Source organism: Vombatus ursinus, unplaced genomic scaffold, assembly GCF_900497805.2.
Source record: "Vombatus ursinus unplaced genomic scaffold, bare-nosed wombat genome assembly UNPS02014798.1, whole genome shotgun sequence".
Classification (NCBI taxonomy): domain Eukaryota; kingdom Metazoa; phylum Chordata; class Mammalia; order Diprotodontia; family Vombatidae; genus Vombatus; species Vombatus ursinus.
In genome coordinates this window covers 23,917,582-23,941,204 of record NW_020954576.1, presented here as the reverse complement: position 1 = coordinate 23,941,204, position 23,623 = coordinate 23,917,582, and the positions used below count along the sequence as shown (strand labels likewise).

Below are 23,623 nucleotides of genomic sequence, written 5' to 3'. Positions count from 1 at the left end.
CAAGTCAAAAAAACAAAAACAAAACAAAACAAAACAAAAACCCAAGTGAATAAAGAGAACTCTTTTCTTTCTCAAATTCAAGGCAGCATATACACAAAGATATGAATTACTTTCCACTATTCTTACCTCAACAGAATCTGAAATTCTTAAATATGCAAACATAAATTAATGCTCATATTTAGAATTATAGAATGTTCATGATAGATCTTAAAAGTCACTTGGTCTACCTTTTATAAATGAGGGGACTAAGGTCCAGAAAGACTGATCAATTTGCCCAAGGCCACATGGCCAACAAGATTCTTCACCCTGGGCTTTTCTACTATACTATAACACCCTGCCTCCACTGCAAATTAAGCATGATATTTGTTTATTTGGGGGAAAAGCAACCAATATACTTTAAAGGATAATCAGCATTTTACTCATTAGCTACCAAGCTCCTTTAACAGGGAATAAGAAGGTATAGTTTAGTTTCCGGGCAAAGTTAATCTGAGATAGATTAAAGCTGCCAATTCACAGGAGAAAGATAATGCTTAAGGGGCCTGAGGATATATTTCTGAGAAATGACATTAAAGCTGTATCCCTCAATAATAATAGCATGAGTTTCTTAACATAATGGGTAAATGAACAAAAAAAAAAGATGCATTCTTCTGACTAAACTAAGAGTGACTACGTAGAGCAGAGAGGGCTGTTTCATAACGAAATCAATGTTCCTGAAAAGGTTCAAAACAGGATAGTAATTCAACTTCGTATTCTTACTGAATATATCATTTATTGCCATTAATTAGTTCTACAAAACCATGGCATTAGGAAAAATGGTGAAATTACATTACCAGGAGCAGTTAGTTTCCTAAGAAAAAATGGCTGGTTGAATAAACAAATGATATTAGCTAGCATTTATATGCAGTGCTTCAAGGATTCAAAACATTTTATAAGTATTATCCTATTTTATCCTCACAATAACCTTTTAAGATAGGTGGTATAATTATCCTCATTTTACAGATGAGAAAATTGAGGCAAGGTAGTGGTTAAGTGACTTGCCCAGGATCATAAAAACTAAGTGTTAAAGACCAGATACGAACTTGGTACTGACTATCCATTTATTTTATCTATCTACCTACCTATCAATGTAATGAGATAATATTTATAAAGTGCTCAGCATAGTGCCTGGCATACAGTAAGCATATTACATAGTAGGCACTATGTAAATATGCTTATTTCCTTCCTTTCTCCTCTACACACTGTGCTACCAACCTGTATCTAATGCAAAAAGATTTTGTGACTTTATAGTGAAGCTTAACTTTAACATATTAATGATGCTACTGAAATGATACCAATCAAGGCTACTTTATGCAAAAAGTAGAACAGGAACCACCCCGGAGTCAGGAAGAACTGCATTCAAGTCCAAGCTCTGACCAAGACTTCTTGTATGACTATGGACAAGTCACTAAACCTCTCAGTTTCCATGGCAACTCTAACGTCATCCATAACAGACAAGTTGCTGATATGTCCATGATCAAAGGACCATAGACTGAGAGCTGGACCATGGAGGTCATCTAATACAACTCCCTTCTTTTACAGAGATTGAAGTGAAGAGAGGTGGGAGGACTTACCTAAGGCCACATAAGTAGTTACTGGCAGGGATGAGATTTGAATCCAGGTCCCCTGACTCCAAGTGCTTCTTCCACTGTAACCTGAAGAAGTTACAGGTCTGTTCTTCTCTCTCATTTCCTCCCCCCCTCCCCCAAATAAATAAAAGGCAAGCAAAAAGCACTGGTAGACTTAGAAAAAGGAATTCATTCCCTGGTGGTGAGTTCAGGAAGTACAGAGTATTACACAGACAACATATTTGTCTTCTTTAATACAATTCCTCTTGAGGCAATATGAATGATGTCTAAATTTGTTTCTTTTTATTTATAGGTTGAAGGGAAACTATATACCTATACATACATAGCCATTAGAATAAGGTGTCTGGAAACATTTTTCTGCTAACGAAAAATACATTATTTTTGTACAAGCTAAAAAGAATAAAAGGGTAACATTTTAACTCTGAAGATATAGGTACCTTTTAATAAAATACTCTGATACACACTGGCTGTGTGACTCTGCAAGTTCCTTGACCTCTCCCTGTTCTGAAGACTGTAAGTTGAAGAGCAGGTACTCATTTGAACTCGTTTTGAAACTGCTAGTTACTTTTCTTTTTAAAAAAAATTTCTTTTTATTTATTTCATTAAATATTCACCAATTATAGGTAAAAAAAATTTTTTTTAACAATCACTGAAAAAAATTTGAATTCCAAATCTCCTACCTCCCTCTCCAACCCCAACCCCTTTGAGAAGGCGAGCAATTTATTTTGATTATATACATGAGGTCATGCAAAAGACATTTCCATATTAGCCATGTTGCAAAAGGAAACACAAATAAAATAATAAAAATAAAGAAAGTTTAAAAAAGTATGCTTCAATCTGCATTCTGAGTTCATCATTTTTCTCTCTGGAAGTGGAGAGCACTTTTCATCATGAGTCCTTTTTAACTATTGTGGATCATTGTCTTGATCAGAGTAGCTAAGTCTTTCACATTTGATCATCCTTACGATTGCTATTATTGTGTACAATGTTCTCTGGGGTCTGTCCACTTCACTTTGCGTGAATTCATGTAAATCTTCCCAGGTTTTTCTAAAACCATTCTGCCTATCATATCTTACAGCACAATAGTTTTCCATCACAATCATATACAATAACTTGTTCAGCTATTCTCCAAATTGATAGACATTCCCTCAATTTATAATTATTTGCTACTGCAAAAAGTGCTGCTATACATATTTTTGTACAAATAGGCCTTATGCCCTTATCTTTGATCTCTTGATCTACTAGTGGTATTGCTGGATGAAAGAGTATGCACAGTTTTATAGCCCTTTGGGCACAGTTCCAAATTATTCTCTAGAAAGGTTAGACTAGTCCACAATTCCACCAACAGTGTGCATTAATGTCCCAATTCTTCCACATCCCCTCAGTATTTGTAATTTACTTTTCTGTCATATTAGCCAATTTGATAGGTGTGAGGTGGTATCCCAGTTGTTCTAATTTGCACTTCTCTAATCAGTAGTGATATAGGACATTTTTTCATGTGACTATTGATAGCTTGGATTTCTTCTGAAAACTGCCTTTGATATCAACTGAGGAATGATGCATATTCTTATAAATTTTACTCAGTGCTCTATATATTTGAGAAATGAAGCCTTTATGAAAGAAACTTTCTGTAGAATCTCCCTTCACCCTCATTTCCTGTTTTCCTTCCACTTTTGGATGCATTTTGTTTTTTTGTGCAAAAGGTTTTTAATTTCATGTTATCAAAATTATCTATTTTACTTCTCAGAATCCCCTCTATCTCTTATTTTGTCACAGACTCTTCCCCAATTCACAGATCTGAAAAGTACATTTTCCCATGTTCCCCTAATTTACTTATATTACCCTTTATGTCTAAATCATTTATCCATTTTGATCTCATCTTGGTATATGGTGTGAAATGTTGGTATATGCCTAGTCTCTGCCAAACGGCTTTCCAGTTTCCCCAGCAATTTTGGTCAAATGTAGAGTTCTTACCCCAAAAGTCTGGATCTTTGGATTTATCAAACACTAGATTACTATCGTCTTTTTCTACTGTGTATTACGTACCGAATCTATTCCATTGATCCACCACTCTTTTTCTTAGCTAGTATCAGATTGTTTTCATGATTACCACTTTATAATGTAGTTTGAAATCTGGAAGTGCTAGACCATCTCCTTAACTTTTTTTTTCATTGTTTCTCTTAATATTCTTGACCTTTTATTTTTCCAGATGAATTTTGTTACTATTTTTTCTAGCTCTATAATTTTTTGGTAGTTTGGTATGGCACTAAATAAGTAAATTAACTTAGGCAGAATTATAATTTTTATTTTATTGGCTCAGCCTCCTCATGAGCAATTACTATTTCTCCAATTGTTTAGATCTGTTTATTTGTATAAAAAGTGTTTTGTAATGGTGTTTGTATAATCTTTGAGTTTGTCTTGGCAGGTAGACTCCCAAGTATTTTATATTGTCTGCAACTATTTTAAATGGAATTTCTCTTTTTATCTCTTCCTGCTGGGTTTTGTTGGTAGTACTGTATGTAGAAATGCTGATGATTTACATGAGTTTGTTTTGTATCCTGCAACTTTGCTAAAGGTGATAATTGTTTCAACTGGTTTTTTAAGTTATTTTTCTAGGGTTCTCTAAGTATACCATTATATCATCTGCAAAGAGTGATAGTTTTATTTCCTCATTACTTATTCTAATTCTTTCAATTTCTTTTTCTTGACTTACTGATCTAGCTAGCATTTCTAGCAGGACATTAAATAATAGTGGTGATAATAGACATCCTTGCTTCACTCCTGATCTTACTGGAAAAGCTTCAAATTTATCCCTGTTACAGATAATGCTTGTTTTTGGTTTTAGATCAATACTACTCATCACTTTAAGAAAGATTCTATTGATTTCTATGCTATCTAGTGTTTTTTTAATAGGAATAGATCAATATCTATTGATATAAAAATAAGGTATTTTGTCAAAGGCTTTTTCTGCATCTGTTGATACAACTCTATAATTTTTGTTTTTATTGTTACTGATATGGTCAATTACAATGAATAGTTTTACCAATACTGGACCAATCCTATATTCCTGGTATAAATCCCACCTGGTCATAGTGTATGATCTTTTTGATATGCTGTAATCTCTTGCTAGTACTGCACTGAAATTCATTAAGGAAACTGGTCAATAGTTTTCTTTCTCTGTTTTTGTTCTCCCTGGTTTAGGTATCAAAACCATATTTCTGTTATAAAAAGAATTTAGGGGCAACTAGGTGGTGTAGTGGATACAGCTCTGGCCTTGGAGTCAGGAGGATATGAGTTCAAATCCGGCCTCAAAGACTTGACACTTACTAGATATGTGACGCTGGGCAAGTCACTTAACCCTGATCACCTCACCAAAAAGCAAAAAAAAAAAAAAATTTAGAGGGATTACTTCTTCACTAATTTTTTCAAATACTTTATATAGTATTGAGATTAATTGTTCCTTAAATGTTTAGTACAATTCACTTGTGAATCCATTTGGTCCTGGGGATTTTTTCTTAAGAGCTCACTGATGGTGTGTTCAATTTCTATTTCTAAGATATGGCTATTTATGTATTCTTTTTCCTCTTCTGTTAATTTAATTTGGTAATTTATATTCTTGTAAATAGTCAACCATTTCATTTAGACTGTCTATTCTGCTGGCATATAGTTGCCTAAAATAACTTCTAATAATTGCTTTAATCTCATCTTCATTGGTGGTGCATTCACCCTTTCTATTTTTGATACTAGTGATCTGCTTTTTTTCTTTTTTGAAGTCAAATTAGCCAATAGTTTATCTATTTTATTTTCCCCCCACAAAACCAGTTCCTAGTTTTGGGGGGTTTTCCCCCCATAAAACCAGTTCCTAGTTTTGCTTATTTACTAGTTCAATTGGTTTTTTATTTTCAGGATTCCATTTTGGTGGTTAATTGGGGGTTAAATTTTTTTTCTAGCTTTTTTAGTTGCATGCCCAATTCATTGACCTCTTCTTTTTCTCTTTTATTGATGTATGCCTAAGAAATGCTTTGGCTGCAACCCACAAATTTTGGAATGCTATCTCACTGTCATCATTCTTTTTAGTGAAATTATTGCCTGTTTCTATGATTTGTTCTTTGACCCACTCATTTTTTAGGATTAGATTTAGTTTCCAATTAGTTTTTAATCTATACTTCCATGGCCCTTTAAGAAATATAATTTTTTATTGCATTATGATCTGAAAAGAGTATATCTAATGCTTCTGCTTTTCTGAATTTGGTTGTGAGGTTTTTATGCCCCAATACGTGGTCAATTTTTGTGTAGGTGCCATGAACCACTGAGAAAAAGGCATATTCTTTTCTATTACCATTCTATTTTCTCCAAAGGTCTATCATATCTAGCTTTTCTAATATTCTATTAATTTCTTTGACTTCTTTCTTACTTCTTTGATGGTTAAATTTATCTAGCTTGGAGATGGGGGAAAGTTGAGGTCCCCCACTGGTATAGTTTTCCTATTTCCTCTTGTAATTTAATTAACTTTTCCTTTAAGAATTTGAATGGTATACCATTTGGTCCAATGGGGTCAACAAAGAGTCAGACATGACTGAACAACAATGCCATTTGGTACATATATGTTTAATATTGATAAGACTTCACTGTCTATGGTTTCTTTTAACAAGATGCAATTTCCCTTTTTATGTCTTTTAACTAGGTCTGTTTTTGCTTTTGCTTTGTCTGAGATCTTGATTGCTACTCCTGCCTTTTTTTAACTTCAGCTGAAGCTTAATATATTCTGTTCCAGCTTGTTATTTTAACTCTGTGTGTGTCTCTCTATTTCAAGTGTGTTTCTAGTTTCTAATCCATTATATTATCAGCTTACATTTTATGAGTGAGTTCATCCTATTCATAACCAGTTATGATTACTAACTGTGCATTTTCTTTCATTCTGTTTATGCTTCTCTCTTTTTATCCTGTCCCTACTTTAAAGCCTGTTTTGCTTCTGACCACTGCCTTCTTTTATCTGCTCTCCATTTTATCAAACCTCATTTTTCTTGTCCTTTTTCTCTCCTACTACCCTGTTAGATAAGATATATTTCTATTACCACTTGAGTATTTATATATTTTTGAGTTAATTTAGATGTGAGTGAGGCAAGCATTGCCTGCCCTGTCCCCACCATTTTCCTGTCCACTGGAGTAGCTCTTCCTTGTGAGCCTCTTTTATTTGAGGCAATTTTCTCTATTCTTCCTCACCTTTCCCCTTCTCCCAGGGCATCCCTCTTTCTTGCCTATCCATTTTTTTTATGTCACTCCAATATAATCAATTGATTCCTGCACCCTTTTTCTTCTTAGAATCCTTCTAACCACCCTAATAATGATATAAAGTTCTTAGAAGATACACAGAAAGGTAAACAGTTTAACCTTATTGATTTCCTTATGATTTCTCTCTCATGCTTACCTTTTTGTGTTTCTTGAGTCTTGTATTTGAAAGTCAAACTTTCTATTCAATTTTGGCCTTTTTATCAGGAATGCTTGAAAGTTCTCTATTTCATTAAATTATCTATTTTTTCCTGCCTTGAAGGATTATACTCAATTTTTCTGGGTAAGTTATTCTTGGTCATAATCCAGCTCTTTTACCTTCAGGACCATCAAATTCCAAGCACTCTGCTCCTTTAATATGTTAGCTCCTAAATCTTGTGTCATCCTGACTATGGCACTATGGTATTTGAATAGTTTCTTTCTGGCTGATAGAAGTATTTTCTCTTTGTCCTAGGAGCTCTGAAATTTGGCTATAGTATTTTTGGGAGTTTTCATTCTAGGATCTATTTCAGGTGGTGATTGGTAGATTCTTTCAATTTCTCTTTTACTCTCAGATTCTACTATACTGCAGCAGTTTTTCTTGGTGATTTCTTGAAACATAATGTCTAGGCTTTTTATTTGTTCATGGCTTTCAAGTAATCCAATAATTCTTAAATTTTGTTGTTCAGTTACACATGACTTCATGATCCCATTTGAGGTTTTCTTAATGAAGATACTGGAGTGGTTTGCCATTTCCTTCTCCAGCTCATTTTACAGATGAAGAAACTGAGACCAACAGGGTTAAAAGACTTGCTCAAGGTTATGCCATGAGTTTTTGAGGCCAGATTTGAACTCAGATGCTAGGCCCAACACTCTATCCACTGTCCCATCTTGCTGCCCTAATTCTTAAATGATCTTTCCTCATTGCATTTTCCAGATCAGTTGTTTTTCCAATGAGATATTTCATATTTTCTCCTATTTTTCTCTTTTTTGACTTTATTTTATTGTTTCTTAATGTCACATGGAGCCACTAGTTTCCACTTGCCCAGTTCTAATGTTTAAGGAGTTATTTTCATCAGTTCATTTTTGTACTTCTTTTTCCATCTGGCAATTCTATTTTTTAAGGTGTTATTTTCTTCAGTATTTTTTTTTTGTGCCTCTCTTACCAAGCTGTTGTCTTTCCATAATTTTCTTCCATTGTTTTCATTTCTTTATCTAATTTTTCCTCTACCACTCTTAGTTGATTTAGAAAATAATTTTATAGCTCTTCCAGGAATTCTTGTTGGACTTGTGTCCAATTCACATTTTTTCTTTGAGGCTTTGCTTGTAGCCATTTTGACTTCATTATCTTTTTCTGAGTTTGTGTCTTAATTTTCCCTATAACCATAGTCATTTTTTATGGTCAGGTTCTTTTTTTGTTGTTTGCTCATTTTTCCATCCTATATCTTGATTTGGAATTTTATGTTAATGTTGGGCTTTGTTCCTGGTGTGGCAGGCGGCAAGGCTCTGTGTCAAGCTTCAGGCTTTTTTTGCACTGTTGTTTTCAGAGCTAGTTCTGAGGGTTTGGAAGTTTTCTGTGCTTCCCAGGTGATGTCATCTAAGGAGAGGTGTGGTCATTGCTCTTTTGGTCTACACTCTGGTCTCTACCCAGGAAGGGCCCCTGATCCCTTGGAATTGCAATTGATACTGTTCCTCAGGGCCCCTCTTCCCTTGGGCCCAGAAGTGATATTGTCTTTCAGGATCTCTGATCTCTTGGGGCTGGAAGTGATACTGACCCTCAGAATTTCCACTCCCTCTTGATTGAAAGTGCTCCTCCTCTCTGCCCTTGAACCATGATCCAGAAGTAGGCATAGGCAATGGAGCTGCCAAACAGCATCTGGTCCTATGTACAGTGCTAGCCCAGGGGTACCCTCTAATCTCTTTATGAACAGTTGCCAGGTCCCCCTTACCATCCTTGGCTTGAAAATTCCTAAAGCTGCTGTTGCTTCTGTCACAACTGCTTAGTCCCACCATTGGTGTTTCATCCACATGGGCTATGGGTTAGCCTCCACTTCCATGTTACAGATCCCTCTGACCTCCTAAGTTGTTTTGGGCTGGAAGAATGTCTCTCTCTGACCTTCTGTTGGCTCTGCCACTCTAAAAATTTGAGGTGTTAAAGTTGTTTGGAGGGGAATGTTGGGAGAGCTTGGCTGAATGCTTCTTTACTCCACCATCTTGGATCCACCCTGAGAAGTGAAGTTATTTTCTTCATTTAAGGTTCCCTATATCAATGAAACCACAGGTCTGTCCCCCACCCCTGAAAAAATTATAATAAATGAGGTAGTTATTTTGTACATGTCGATATAATTACTCAAGTGATTTCACATGGTGTTTCCAATCAGATTTTATATCCTACAGCAAGCACTCTTTTTATGTCTTATATACCATCTTTAATGCCTAGTACTATGGTCTGCACGTGTAAGGTGTGCAATAAAAATTTAACTAAATTTCAAAAAGTTTAGCTAAAAATTAAAGTTCATCAAGACACTAAGCCTATGAAATATAACTCGTAAATCCATTCAACTTTTAACTTGATTTTCTTAAATTTTCAATTCTATTAGTCAATCAATCAATCTTTATTAAGTACCTACTATGTGTCACATACTGAGCTAAATGCTAGGGATACAAAAAGAGGCAAAAAAAAGTCTCTGCCCTTAAGGAGCTTACAATCTAATGGGGAGACAATATATAAATAAATACATACATACATATATAATAAATAGGAGGCAATCAACAGAGGAAAGGCACTGGAATTAAGAGGGATTGGGGAAGGCTTCATACAGAAGGGACTTAAAAGGGGGCCACAGAAGTCAGTAGTGAGAGAAGAGGAAGAGTGTTTCAAGCATGGCGGGACAAGTAGAGCAACAACATTTCAAGCTGGGAAGTGCAATTGTTATCACCTCCATTTTACAAAGGAAGGAGCAAAGTGACTTGCCCAGAGTACCATTGCTGTTAAAATTATGGAGTGGGATTGGAACCTAGCAATCTGGGTTCCAAATTCAGCATGGTTTTCTCTATCCCACACTGATCCACACACAGAAAATGGTTAAAATGCCAATTTTTTTTTACTTAAGTATTTTCTAAGTAGTCTGTGACCATTAAATAGGAGGAAAAGATTTAATTTGGTCATTAATTGACATCTAGGTGACTTGATTCCATGATTTAGGTAGAGAGACCAGCTTCCTATATTAAATTTTAGTGATAATTTAGTTTTGATACTCAGAATGGTTTAGCAACTAAATTTTAAATTTAGCTATGGAGTTTGATGTAAATTCTCAACTTACAGCATGCCCTGGGAGAACATTCCCTGAAGCCCAGAGCAGCTCTAGGTTGGAAACCAAATGAAAACTTTGTCATATATTTTGTTTTCAACTACAGCAAAATCACATTACAATCTATCTTGCCAGGTGTGTTACATGTATTTAAATATATTTAGGCAAACTCATTCTACCAAGACTTTAGCAATACACAGTTCTAAAACCAACTTCTTATTTTTCTTTTAATGTGCAAACTCACTTGATTCTTACTTATTCTTCCTTTTTCTTACCATGGGCAAGTCTTTCAGGATTTGTATTCCATCTCCTGGACCCATGTGTGCTATGTGGTTAAAATTAGTTGGGTTAGAAATTAATTTATTTCTCATTTCTGGATCACGAAGCATCTCCCTGTAAGAGAAAATGCCTAATTTAGACACTCGTTCTATGAGTTAAGCTGGGCATTTACAGAAACAAGTACATTTTCAGAAAAAAAATCTGAAACCATCTAAGAAATTGCTCATGTTAATATGAAGGATAACCCTTAGTGCAGTTGTTCTTCTATGTCAGCCTCAAACTTGCAGAAAGGGAAGAGGGGAAGTTCTGTCTTGCAAGCCAATATATGCACCCATAAAAATTCCAAATCGTGACTGAGGCAGAGAATTAACAGTCAGAGTGAGCTGAGATCACATTCAAGAAAAGATGCAGAAGGGGGATGCAATGGTGACCTGGTTCTTCTTCGAAGTTGGAGAAGCCAAAGGACAGAAAAAAATATAATTAGAATAATACTGCACTATTGTTCATGTTTGGAATTAGAATTACCTTAGCAGTGTTTTGGAAGATATCATTTAGGCATTCAATAATACAACAACAACAAAGTAAATAAAATATCCCCCAAATTTACCTTGACATTCAGAGTTAAAAATTAACATTTCTGCTTTTATATTGTAGCTAGTGCTTTTCTTAAGGCAACACAGAAACTATAAGAAAAGGATCCAGGACCTTTTCAATGGAAAACTGAGTGAGTAGAGAAAGAAGATATTCACCTCTTTGAAGAAGTTTCAAATAACTCATAATTTCTGGTGGAAAATAGGACCTCATTCAGTCAAAGACATAAAAAAAAAATCTCTGCCCCAGACAATTCTGGACTGTTTTATTGTTTATCGTTAAAAATTATAACATTTGAGATATTTCTATATATAAGTGGAATCATTACCTGTTTTTTGCCTATACATTTACAGAAATTCCAGCAAAACTGTTAGCAAGATAATACACCATTAATGAAAAATCTTATAGTAAATTCACAGACTGTACAAGAGTAATACCCTTAAATAAAGGAAAGCAGAACCAGAGTCTAAAGGTATTTAATCCATATTTACATTTAGTGTCATTTCTTCTTTTATAAAATGTTTATTAGAGCTCTTCATATGTACAGTTTAGAGTATATACACACATACGTGCTATATGTACCCAATTTGTGGAGGCATGCATTTCAAATTACAGCTATTGCACACATTTATTTAGAAATCCAAATAATATACTTGAATCTAATGCATCTTTACAACCATAGAAGAATTAGTTCAAGTTATACAGACAAGATAAAACACATTGCTGAACTGACACACACACAGGTGTCTGACAGAGTTTCAGAGACTGACTTTGGCTTTCACACAAATAATACAGCACTGTCACCAAACAATGGTCCTTCAGGGCCTACAGGCATGGACAGAAGACAAATATAAGTTAAATACCGACCTCCTCTGTTGCATCCTTTCCTCTTCTGGGACTCTGAAGGAATAACGCCTTTTATTATTGATGTTTCGAACCATTTGTTTCCGGCTATTATCTGATGTTTCAGGGACTACTAGCTCATCCCCCTCTATTAAAAACAAAATGAGTTTGAATTTAATTAGCAAATAACTTGAAAAATTCAACAACATTGCTCTATAATCTGCTAATCTGCTTTTATCTTTTATTCATTAACTTCAAAGAAATTTGCAAATGTCAAGGAATTATTATTTTCATCATGATAATAAAGGACATTTATATACAGTGTTTTAAGTTTTGCAAACCATTTTGCAAATATTATCTCATTTGAGCTTTATTACATCCCTGTCAATTAAGTACTCCATGTATTATCTTCATTTTTCAGATGAGAAAACAGAGGTTTAGAGAGGTCAGGTGACTTGGCTACGTTTACTCAACCAATAAGTATCAAACGTGGGATTCAAATCTTGGTTTGCCTTACTCCAAGTTCAGCACTTGATTCACTACACTATGCTATAAGGATGTGCTATGATAAAACTACCATAAAAAAAAAAAACAAAATGAGGGACAATGAATTTATGAAATATGATGTATTCATGACAGAGCTGGACCAGTTCTGGATGTTATGATTAGAAATTAAGATATGGCACCCTCATGATGACATTCAGATGGTATAAAACAGCTACTAACAACTTATGTATGACTTGCAAAATTTTACTAAGAGAGAATAAATATTAGAAAAGATGAATGATTTTCAAAATGAACCCTATCTCTAATAATTTAAATAGGGTCTTGTATTGGCTTGTGGCAGAACTCATAATTTTCAATGGATGTATATGTAATGTCATCTTATCTAAGTATATACTGTATACTTTTAGAGTACATAATGTACATTTCAAAATCAATTTTTAATAATAGGTTTAGAATCCTGCTTTAAGGTAACAGGTTGTAAAATGACTGTTTTTTTCAATTGAAGTAAATTAAACATGTATTTACTCAACAACTATTATAATGTTCAACACTACAGGTACTGTAGGGGAAATATCTATAATACTATTTGTTTTCAAAGAGCTTACAATCTTGTTGGGAAGGCAAGATATGAAACAAAGAATGAAATACATAACAATGTTCTCAACTGAATATAACAGATTGCCATGACAAAAGACCAAAACAAATGCTAGGAGGTACTCAAAAAAAGGACCTGATATGTGGGCTAGAGTTGTAGGGGAAGGCTTCATGAAGGATATGGGTCTTGAAAGGCCTCAAGAGATTAGTATAATAAAGAGAAGGGGCAGGGATTAGATTACAAATTCCTTGATGGCCAGGCTGTGTGTTGTCAAAAAACAAAATTGGCACAAATCTGCTAGAAACAATTCTCTTTAATTTAACATTAATCTAATATGCATTTCTAGCTTGGATAGAAATATCTAAAATGGAATAGCTGCTAATGTCTTTTGATATCAATGTCCCAAGATGATTTCAGGTAACATTTATAAGAATCCCTAAGAAACTATAATAGTTAAAAATGCAGTTTGGGTTAACATTCTAGCCAAGTAGAATAACTAGGCTACACCCCATTTCCTCCTGGACCACTCCCCTTGAGGAATCAAGGGGGTTCCTCCTCCTTACTCTGAATGGGAGATAGAGAGGGTGCTTTTCCTTTCAACAAAAGAGGGCATTTTCCTTGGGTGAGTCCTCGGGCACTCTTCTTTGGGAGAGTTCTGCTACAGTTTAAGGGAAAAGTGTTGAGAGCCTGAACTAAAGTGGTAGTTGTGTGAGTAGAGAAGGGGTCAGCTGTCAGAGATGTTGTGGAAATAGAAAGAGCAATATCTGGCAAATATGTTGGTAAAGAAATGTTACTGTGATTTAGGTTAGGACGTAGAAGCAGCTTCATTCAACAGAAGTGGTCATGACAATGTCTGACTCCTAGATTCCTTTTCTTTTTTTTTTTTTTTTGCTTTTCTGTGAGGCAATTGAGGTTAAGTGACTTGCCCAGGGTCACACAGCTAGGAAGTACCAAGTATCTGAGGACAGATTTGAACTCAGGTCCTCCTGACTCCAAGGCCGGAGCTCAATCCACTGTGCCACCTAGCTGCCCCTGACTCCTAGATTCTTAATTTATGAATTCCCTTAATATGACTATCATTTCCTTGACCAGATTTACCTCTGTACCGCTCCTATATATGCCTGGGACAGCCCCCCAAATCTATTTAACCTGCACTACAGCTAAACTAGGTGGCACAGTAGATAGATTGCTGGGCCTGGAGTCAGGAAGAACTGAGTTCAAATCCAGCTTCAGACACTAACTAGCTGTGTGACTCTGGACAAGTCACTTAATCCTGTTGCCTCAGTTTCCTCATCTGTAAAATGAGCTGGAGAAGGAAATGGCAAACCACTCTAGTATCTTTGCCAAGAAAACCCCAAAAGGGGTCACAAAGAGTCAGACATGACTTAAAAATGACTAAACAACAAAAATAGCATTATTAATATCATTACAACTAGTGTTCAGCTATAACATGGGTAAAATGGTTTTTCTGTGGATTTTCCCATTGGCCACTATTTCCATGGCAATATGTGCTTTAAGGGCCAAGTGAATGATTCATATTGCCTGCCTTGTCTCCTAGATTTTTTTTTTATGGTAGAACTAGCTACCAGAATGTCTAACTAAATGGCCATAAAATCAACCTTATAAGCCTCCTTGTTCATGCCATCTGAAAAATAAAATGACCAATAATTTAGGCAGAATGTTTTACGTTAAGCCTGAATAATCTACAGGCATATTAATAATATAATTCTGTATTGATATACTATATTTTGACACAAGCAACACCTTCCAATAGATACTCATACAAATCCCTCCAAAAAGTTTAAACTCCCAAACCACTCCCTGGCTGAAAACAGTTCAGCAAAACTACCTAATTTGATTTACGGGTGATTTATTAATGCCATTCTTTACCCTTTTAGTTACTAATTATTAAGAGAAATGGAGGTTATATGCTTTAACTTTGGTAGTTTAGTATCAACATTGTCCACTGAATTTGACTTCAGTTTTCTTGTGTTTTGGTATTTTCTTTAAATGGTATATAATTACATATTCTGTTCAGCAGTCTTTGTTGCTTCAGTTGCTGATTGTAGGATGAGCAATTGTCCCCTAGTCATACACATCTATATGGCATTTTTTTTTCCTATATGGCATTTTTGCTGGAAGGCAGTGATATAATAGAAAAAGCAATGAGTCTGTAGTCAGAGCATCTGGACTCCACTCCTGGTTTAACCACCTGTAGAACTCTGGGCAAACCACATAATTTCGTTAACCCTCAGTTTCTTCATCTTCAAAATATAGGATTATATTAGCTCTCAAATGTATTTTCAAGAAATAAATCTGATTTGAAATGAATTTCTAGGACAAATTTATTGTATCAAATCATAACTTTCCATTTCAACATAGTTTGCTAGCCCAACAGAGACGATTTAATTTCTTTTGGGGGGAATTTAGAAATTGGAGGGCTTTATGACAGTCTATTATTAAGTAATGAATTAAGTAATGAAGGGACATACTTCGGAAAGTCCATTAAGTTCTGGCCATTAAGAACAAATAAAGAAAACTATTACAATAGCCCTATAGAATCTCAGATTACCAGAGACCCCTTAGTCTGCCCTGATTCCTGACCAAAAATTCTTATACATCAACCTAAGCCTCTCCTTGAATATCTCCAGTGAGTGGACATTTAGTAAGTGTGCCAGCACTTGTGCTAAATGGTGGAGAAACAAAGACAAAAAATGAAAACTCCCCTGCTCTCAAGAAGCTCAGGCTGAATCTGATTCTCAGCAACTTTCATACTATGCTCCCAGTTCTCATCTCTGGGACCAAGTAGAATAAATCTAATATCTCTCTTAGATTGCAGTCCTTCAAACACTTGAAAAAAGCTGTCATCTTTCGCTCTCCCTACCATTAATACTTCTTTTTTCCAGACTGGCTAGCCCATGTTTTTCAGCTGATTCTGGTATGGCATAGTTTCCAATCACAAAAGTCACATCCACAAAGAGATTATTTTTATATAAGTATTTTCATTAAGACTATATTTCCCCCTTACCTGCCATCTTATTTTTGAAATATATTAATCTAATTGTCTCCAACCCTAAAAGGTTTAATGATCCTTCTGTGTTCAAGGGTCGCACCTAAAATAACAAAAAAGAAAATGATTATTTCAACAAATTAATACAAAATCAGATTGTAAAACTATTAGATTATTAATGAATATACACCATTAAGAATTTCCCTTCATCCTTCTTACTACAAAAATTGCAGTCTCAAATATAACTTGTGAGAAATGTAGAGTGATGCTATTAATTCTGACTCTGAAGGTATGAAAGACAGAACTTGAAATACCAACTCACAAAGATTAAATAAGAATCTCAGATAAAATATGTCTATTATTTACAAGTGCTTTTCCTTTAAATGAAATAAACTATTTAATTAAAATGGCCTTTTTGGAGTCATTTGTGACTACAACTCTTAATGTGACAAAACAATAATATATCTCTTGTGCAAGTTCATAATGTCTTAAAAATGTTAAAGTGAGATAAAGGCCAATTTTTTATTTCTTCAGTTTTTTATTCTTTATAAAGAACTAATTTTGAAATTGGACAATTACTGAAACGTAATTTGACACTTTTTTTTCCTCCTGCATAGCATGGTGTACAAATATATCTTTATGAAATCCTTCTTATTCACTCAAATGGCTGTTCTCAGCATGGCAATTTTCTATTTGTCAAGATTGTGATGTAACATGAAAAAAAATGTTTTTTTGAAAAAAATTTGAACCTGTAAAATCCTAACTTTTTCAATTGTGAGAAGTTTATCCACTGCCTTAGCCACAAATTTCATAACTGTTTAGCTCTTTGTAAAGATATATTACATTAATAAACAGAAACCAGTCATAAACTAAAGATTATACATGATCGAGGTCCTTTTTTTTTTTTAAATCAATATGGGGGAGGGAGGGTTATATTCATCTTAAAGGTAGGAGAATATAGTTTTTAAGCAGCCATAGTCACAGCTATATGATGGAATCAAATATAACAAAGTCCATGGTACATATTGATATACCTATAGTAAAATTTATCATTTGTTCCTCTTGTACTAATTTTTCCCCTTACTTGTAAAGAAGACTCCAAATTATCAACTATTTTTTCTGTCTTTCAACTCTTAACTTTTTTTCGTCTTTCCTAAAGACTGTTCCTAACATTTCAATTTTCCATCAGTAATTCACGAAGCAAATATCTTTAGGAGTGTAGCACACTGTTGCTTAACTACATTGTAGAATTACCTTCTTGAGGGGGATTGTCTGAATCCATTCCATGGAATTGACATCAAATATATCAACTGCATTTTCACTGTACACTGAGAGGTATGGTGCATTGTAACCTAAGGGGAATAAGGGACAATAGCACATTTAAAATTTAAAATTAACCAAGTATCTTTAATTATGCTATTTATTAAAGATTAGATATATTATACATTTTAAGTAAAGTACACAATACATTTTCCAAGATATGAGAATGAGTTATTTCTTAAGTATTTCATTCAGCATTCAGCACACACAAACTACTACCCTTAAACTCCTCGAAAGTAGATACCAGTGTTATATAAACTTTGAATCTATCCTATTGCCCTATATGCAGTAGGTTGTTGATGTTAACAATAAATTAATTAGCTTAGTGGTTATTTTCCTATTTATAGTTATCATGAGATTTTTATTAACTATATTTTGGGTGAGTATAATGACATCTAGGGCAGCTAGGTGGCACAGAAGATAGAGTGTTGGGTCTAGAGTCAGTAAGACTCATTTTCCTGAGTTCAAATCTGGCCTCAGAAAATTAATAGCTGTGTGATCATGGGCAAGTCACTTAAACCTGTTTGCCTCAGTTTCCTCATCTGTAAAATGAGCTGGAGAAGGAAATGGCAAACCACTCCAGTATCTTTGCCAAGAAAATCCCAAATGGGGTCACAAAGAATCAGATACGACTGAAATGACTGATAATTAACCACAAAATAATTTCAAACTCCATCCAAGGTAATTATCCCAATGCAACATACAGATATTAATTTTAGGTCTTTAGCTTATATCATTACAGCCTTAAATATTAATTCTGTTGGCCTAGAGTTAATTTCATTACACTTACTATTAATGGTCCCTGAAGAAGCATGGTAAATATTTTGGAAAAACTTTAACTAATTAAAAAAAAACAAAACACCTGAAACCTGTTATTAATTCTGGTAGAATAGGGCAGTTAAGAGAAATAAAGATAAGGTAGGTACAGGTAGGCAACTCTTACAGCAGGAGGATGGTACTGCAGGCCACATCAGTTCTTGCTGTCTTGATCTTCTGCCCTGGCAGTCAATATATATTCCAACGCTGCTAAAACACAGCAGATACTCTTTATTGGAGATCTCGACCGCGCAGATTGCATCAGTTGGCTGTTGTGCAATAAACGACAGTGTATGGTCATCTGGATGGAGCAAGCTGTGTGGATTGCCTTCTCCAGGCAAAGGATATCTGAGGAATCCTGATTGGAATCCCACACAGAGTCGTTCACTGAAGACTGACATCCATTGGACATTACCCAGGACTTGGATCTCCTTCATTTTTTTGTGACGGGTCTTGCTTTGATTTAGTTCATAACAGAGGACTTGCCTTTTCATAGCCACACACAGGCAGGTAAGAGCTCCATGGCGCACCTGTCCAGAAGCTATGGTTTGGCAACCTTTAGTCTCTGCCAGCTTAAAAAATTCAGTCTCTCGTCCATCCAAAGCAGACATGGGGAAAAGTCGCACGTGGCGGTTTCGTCCTGAGATCACAGCAATGAGCTGTTCATTTGGGATGAGTTCAATCTGATGAACCTTCTTATTGTCACCAACACGAATAATCTCTACACAAATAAAAATTAGAATAAATTACTTAAGACAGACAATATTATATTATGGTTCTATGTGAAAGCATAAACATTGCATTGTAATTATATATAAACATAATTTATCTGAAATAACACTTTTTCTGGTTGTTACTTCTGGTGGCATTAATATAATTATGAAAAATTCAAGCAAAATTGTATTCCCAGCTTTATCACCTATAAGATTGCCATCTGAGTACTTAATTCTAATTATTACTGATGATAAAGTAAGAAAAATAACTGAAGTTTTAGACCCTACAGGGAACATGGAGCACTGGAAAATTTAAAACTGTAAACATATAAAAAAAAAGAGTTGTAAAATTTCAGTTATAAAATAAACAAAAGATAAAATCTTGATACTGTTAGTTTTCTTTTTCCTGATACATATGGTTTAAAGTTATCCAAGATAATAAAGTTTTTCCTTACCATCTTTTGTGACATGCACAACAAATAACCCTTCTTCATTTCCCAGAGCTATTCTTTCATGATCTATGACACATAAATAAAAAGGTCAAGAATTTTCATATAGTAAATACTACTTAAAACCAGCAGGGTAAATTAGGTAAGTGTCCTAATACAAATAATAAGTTGCCAGACAGAAATTTAAATAAAGGTTAACAAGAATTGCAGGTGCAGTATATAAAATAGAAAAGAAATTAATTACAATAATTCATTTATACAATTCATTTTCCTTGCAAGAAAAACAGTATTACCTATCTCAAAAGACAATGATTGAAAGATCAAAAGCCTGATCATTGCTAAACAATCTTTATCAATACTTTTTTAAACAAGTGAGAACTAAAACAAAGATAAGCTTCCATGCCAGCTATAATAATATTTATAATCAGAAAAAATAGACAAAGATCTGAGTTTGAGTTCCATTTTTTTGCTTAATGAGGACATAATGTGAAAGGAAGAACTTGATATAGTTCTACAGGGTGATTTAGAACCAATTTTACCTAGCCAATTTAGACTCAATAGATGATAATAAAAACTAGTGTTTATATAGAGTTCTAAGATTTACAAAGCATCACATTTATACGATCTCATTTGATCCTCCCAACAACCCAGTAAATGAGATGCTATTTTTATCCCCATTTTACAGATAAGGAAACAGACTAAAAGGGGTTAAGTGATTTGCCTGGGGTTATGTAAGTGTTAGAGGATCCACTGAACTTCCAGACCTAGTTAAGCAAGGTAACTAAAGAGTCTAGGTATGAGGTGTATGAGAAAGTAAATACTTCATACACATATAATTAGAAATGAAAACTACAGAAAATGATCAACATCATCACTGCCCATGATACTGCTGTATAGCTTGACAAGTCTTGACAGCAAGGTATTTTCACTGACAGAAAAAGGATTCAATGTTGATCAGACAATTCCCACCTATGATGGCTGCTGCTTGGGTTGTTTTAATGAGGGGGAGAGTGCTGTCATAGGCCTCTTTAGGCATGTAGACTGAACGGTCTTTAAGTTTATTCTTCTTCAAAATCCTGTGCAGTTCATTCAGTAAGCACACCCATTTGCTCTTCTCATTCTCACTATCTGCTAACATCAGGACTGAACATTTGTTACTTGATGCTGAAAGCTGAGAAGCTGTTACCTAAAAAAAAAATAGATTGTTAATACATTAGGAAACAAGTATTTTTATTCTAGCTTAGTTTCTGACATATCAAAAAAGAGCACAAGTGACAGCCTTTAAAATGGTTTTTTTTTATTGACATCACCAACACAGTTAAGTAGTTTCTCATTAACAGAATAACTTATTATCAGCATGAGAATTCATGACAAAAGCAAAGGTGAGAGAATCTGCAAAATGCTAGTATTAAATTGCTTTTTCCGGTCATTAACATATTTGGATATTTTCACTAAACAATATACTATACGTATGCTGGAAACTAAATGTAGTTTGTTAAAAAACACATCAGAAATGTTCAGAAAGATATATTCTCTGGCTGTTGTACACTGACATTTTAGATTAAAATGAAAGTGAGATTACTTTGCATGAGTGTCAGCTCATTTCCCACCTTTGGCAGCAGGCCTCTGCCATCTCCATCTCCAATACTCTTCCTACCCCCCTGCCTCTTCTCTTAGAGATTACCTCCCATTTTTAATGTATAGACCTTACACTTACAGAGTTGTGTGCATGGTGTCTTCCTTGCTAAACTGTGAACTCCTTGAGGACAAGGACCCTGTTCTGACCTTTCCTTGTATCCCTAGGGTTAAGTACTGTGCTGGTCACTTCATAAGTGCTAATTAAATGAATGCTATGCTCTTCAAATACTTGAAGATACCTACAAATGTTCACTTTGCCTTCCATTCTCACTCCCTACTTAATAAATTCCAGTGGCTCCCTGCTACCTCTAGAATCAAATACAAAATGTTCCATTTTGGCAGAATGCCATTCAAAATCCTTTATAACCTAGCCCCCTCCAACCTTTCCAATCTTCTTAAACCTCACTCCCCTTCTTCAATCCAGTGACAACAGCCTCCTGGTTATTCCATGAACAAAACACACTCTCTCTCTACCCTTGGTGTGTTCTCTGACTGTCCTCCATCCTGGCAGGCTCTCCCTCCTCTGCTCTGCCTACAGACCTCCCATGTAAAATGCCTGCTTTTGCTGGAAACCTTTCTTCCGTTAATTACTTCCTATTTATCCTGTATATAGCTTGCTTTGTATATATTTGCTTGCATGTTGTCTCCCCTGTGAGACTGCGAGCTCCTTAGGGGCTGCGACTGTTTTTTGTCTCTTTTTGTATCCCCAGAGTTTAGTACTGTTCCTGGTATATATATATAGTCCGTACTTTATAAATGTTTACGGATTAGTTTCAACACATGATTATTAGAAGGCATGATCTTGAGGTCTTCACATTATTCTAGTTACTTTCTTCAGGACATTCTTTGGCTCATTAATATCCTTCCTAAAGTGTACGATACTATACTCCAAACTTGGTTTGACAAGGGCAGCACTATCACCTCTCTAGTCTTGGACTCCATGCCTTCCTTAATGCAACCTAAGACTGCATCTATTTTGGTTACCGTATCACACCACTGAATCACATTAATCTTATGATCCGTTAAAACTTTCCAATTTTTTTCAGACAAGTTGTGATCTAGTCAAACATATCTATGTCTTCTTACCCTGGAAAAACCTATTCCCTCTTCCTACTTCTTACCTGTGGTCCCTCTTTTCTCACTGACGAGTTCTTCCTGAAAAATTCTATTTTGAGCAATGGCCCAGGTGAGCCCTTCACTCCCCTCCAAGCTCTGCTTCTCACTGACTGGAATTCACCACCACATCCCCACATGGAATTTTGTGTGTTGACTTCCTCCACTAGAATGTAAGCTTCTTGAGGGTAGGGACTATATTTCTTTTTGGCTTGTATTTACATCTCAAGGAGTTATTGTATTCAGTGCATGACATAGAATAAGCATTTAATAGATAATCTGTTGATCTGACTTACCAATATATATGGAATTGGATTTTTGAACCAAATTTAAAGAACACCATATTTTAGAATTCTGGTAAGGAGAAAGTCAAGCTCACGGGCCGATAGTTTGTAGAGTCTATTTTCTCTCCTTTTAGGAGGATGTTTGCCATCTTCCAAACCCTGAATAGCTCTCTGATTCTTATGACCTTTCAAAGATTACTGATGCTGGTTCAGAAATTACATCTGCCAATACTTTCAGTACCCTGGGATATGATTCTTTCAGAAATGGTTGCTTAAACTAATCAAATATAGCTAGGAGTTCTCTTACTACTTCCCTATTTATCATGGTTAACAACTATCTATTGACAATTTTTGATTTGTCCTTTCTAGCCCAAAGATCACTCTTTTTGAAAGAGAAAATAGAAGAAAAATAGGGGTTGAGCATCTCAGCCTTCTCTCATGTTCACTACCATAGTCTCATCTCTGTTCTTCGGAAGCTTACAATCTAGATATAGACACAGTATATATTCAGGAGAAAAATTTAGACTTGAGAGAATAAATTCTAGCATATACACTTACCCTAAAGATACAGGGGATATCCTTTCGGCTTGCATGAATAACATCAGATGCCAAAACTGAACTCACGGAAAACTCTTCATCTCTGAAAAAAGCAAAACAGTTAAAGTGAGTTACTGTTTCTTCTTATTATTTTATTTTTAAAGTTTTAGTTATTGTTTATTTATTTATATGAATATTCAGATAAGTACAAGTAGCAGCCCTCAAAATGGAATTTTAAGGAGCAGCTAGCTGGCACAGTGGATAGAGCTCCAGCCTTGGAGGACCTGAGTTCAAATCTGGCCTCAGACACTTGACACCTACTAGCTGTGTGACCCTGGGCAAGTCACTTAACCCCCACTGCCAACAACAACAACAACAACGTAATTTCATAATGAAAAGAACACTCAAATCTGATTTTAAAACAATTTCTTTTTCTCCCAATTAAACTGGTAGGCAACAGCCAAAATATTCTGCAAGGAGTACAATATTATCTTGAATCAGAAATAATTATGAGCTTTGAAGACATAGATTTCATAATATAATTTGCTTTCGAGGATAAGGCAATAACAATTCCTCATTAGAGAATCCTCCAAAGCTAAAAGTTTTAATTATTTAATTTTTCTCATTCATACTTTAAATTAAAAAAAATCTTTTCCATTATTAAGAAAAATTTCACTTTCCTTTGGCCCAAACAGATAGGAAGGCCTGATTGCATATTATGTAC

General features: G+C 34.9%; 1 protein-coding gene across 2 annotated transcripts in view; it reads right to left on the bottom strand.

Annotated features, from left to right (window-relative positions):
* The window catches only part of LOC114049605 (serine/threonine-protein kinase MRCK alpha), a 410,500-nt gene that overhangs the window by 22,503 nt on the left and 364,374 nt on the right, over positions 1–23,623 (bottom strand). For both annotated transcript variants that reach the window (XM_027870865.1, XM_027870866.1), the window contains 8 exons: positions 22,921–23,002; positions 20,297–20,513; positions 19,334–19,396; positions 18,293–18,886; positions 17,284–17,381; positions 16,048–16,132; positions 11,942–12,065; positions 10,480–10,597 (listed from right to left, as the gene is read on the bottom strand). In XM_027870865.1, coding sequence (XP_027726666.1) covers positions 10,480–10,597; positions 11,942–12,065; positions 16,048–16,132; positions 17,284–17,381; positions 18,293–18,886; positions 19,334–19,396; positions 20,297–20,513; positions 22,921–23,002 — 1,381 coding nt within the window. The remainder of the gene's footprint in view (positions 1–10,479; positions 10,598–11,941; positions 12,066–16,047; positions 16,133–17,283; positions 17,382–18,292; positions 18,887–19,333; positions 19,397–20,296; positions 20,514–22,920; positions 23,003–23,623) is intronic.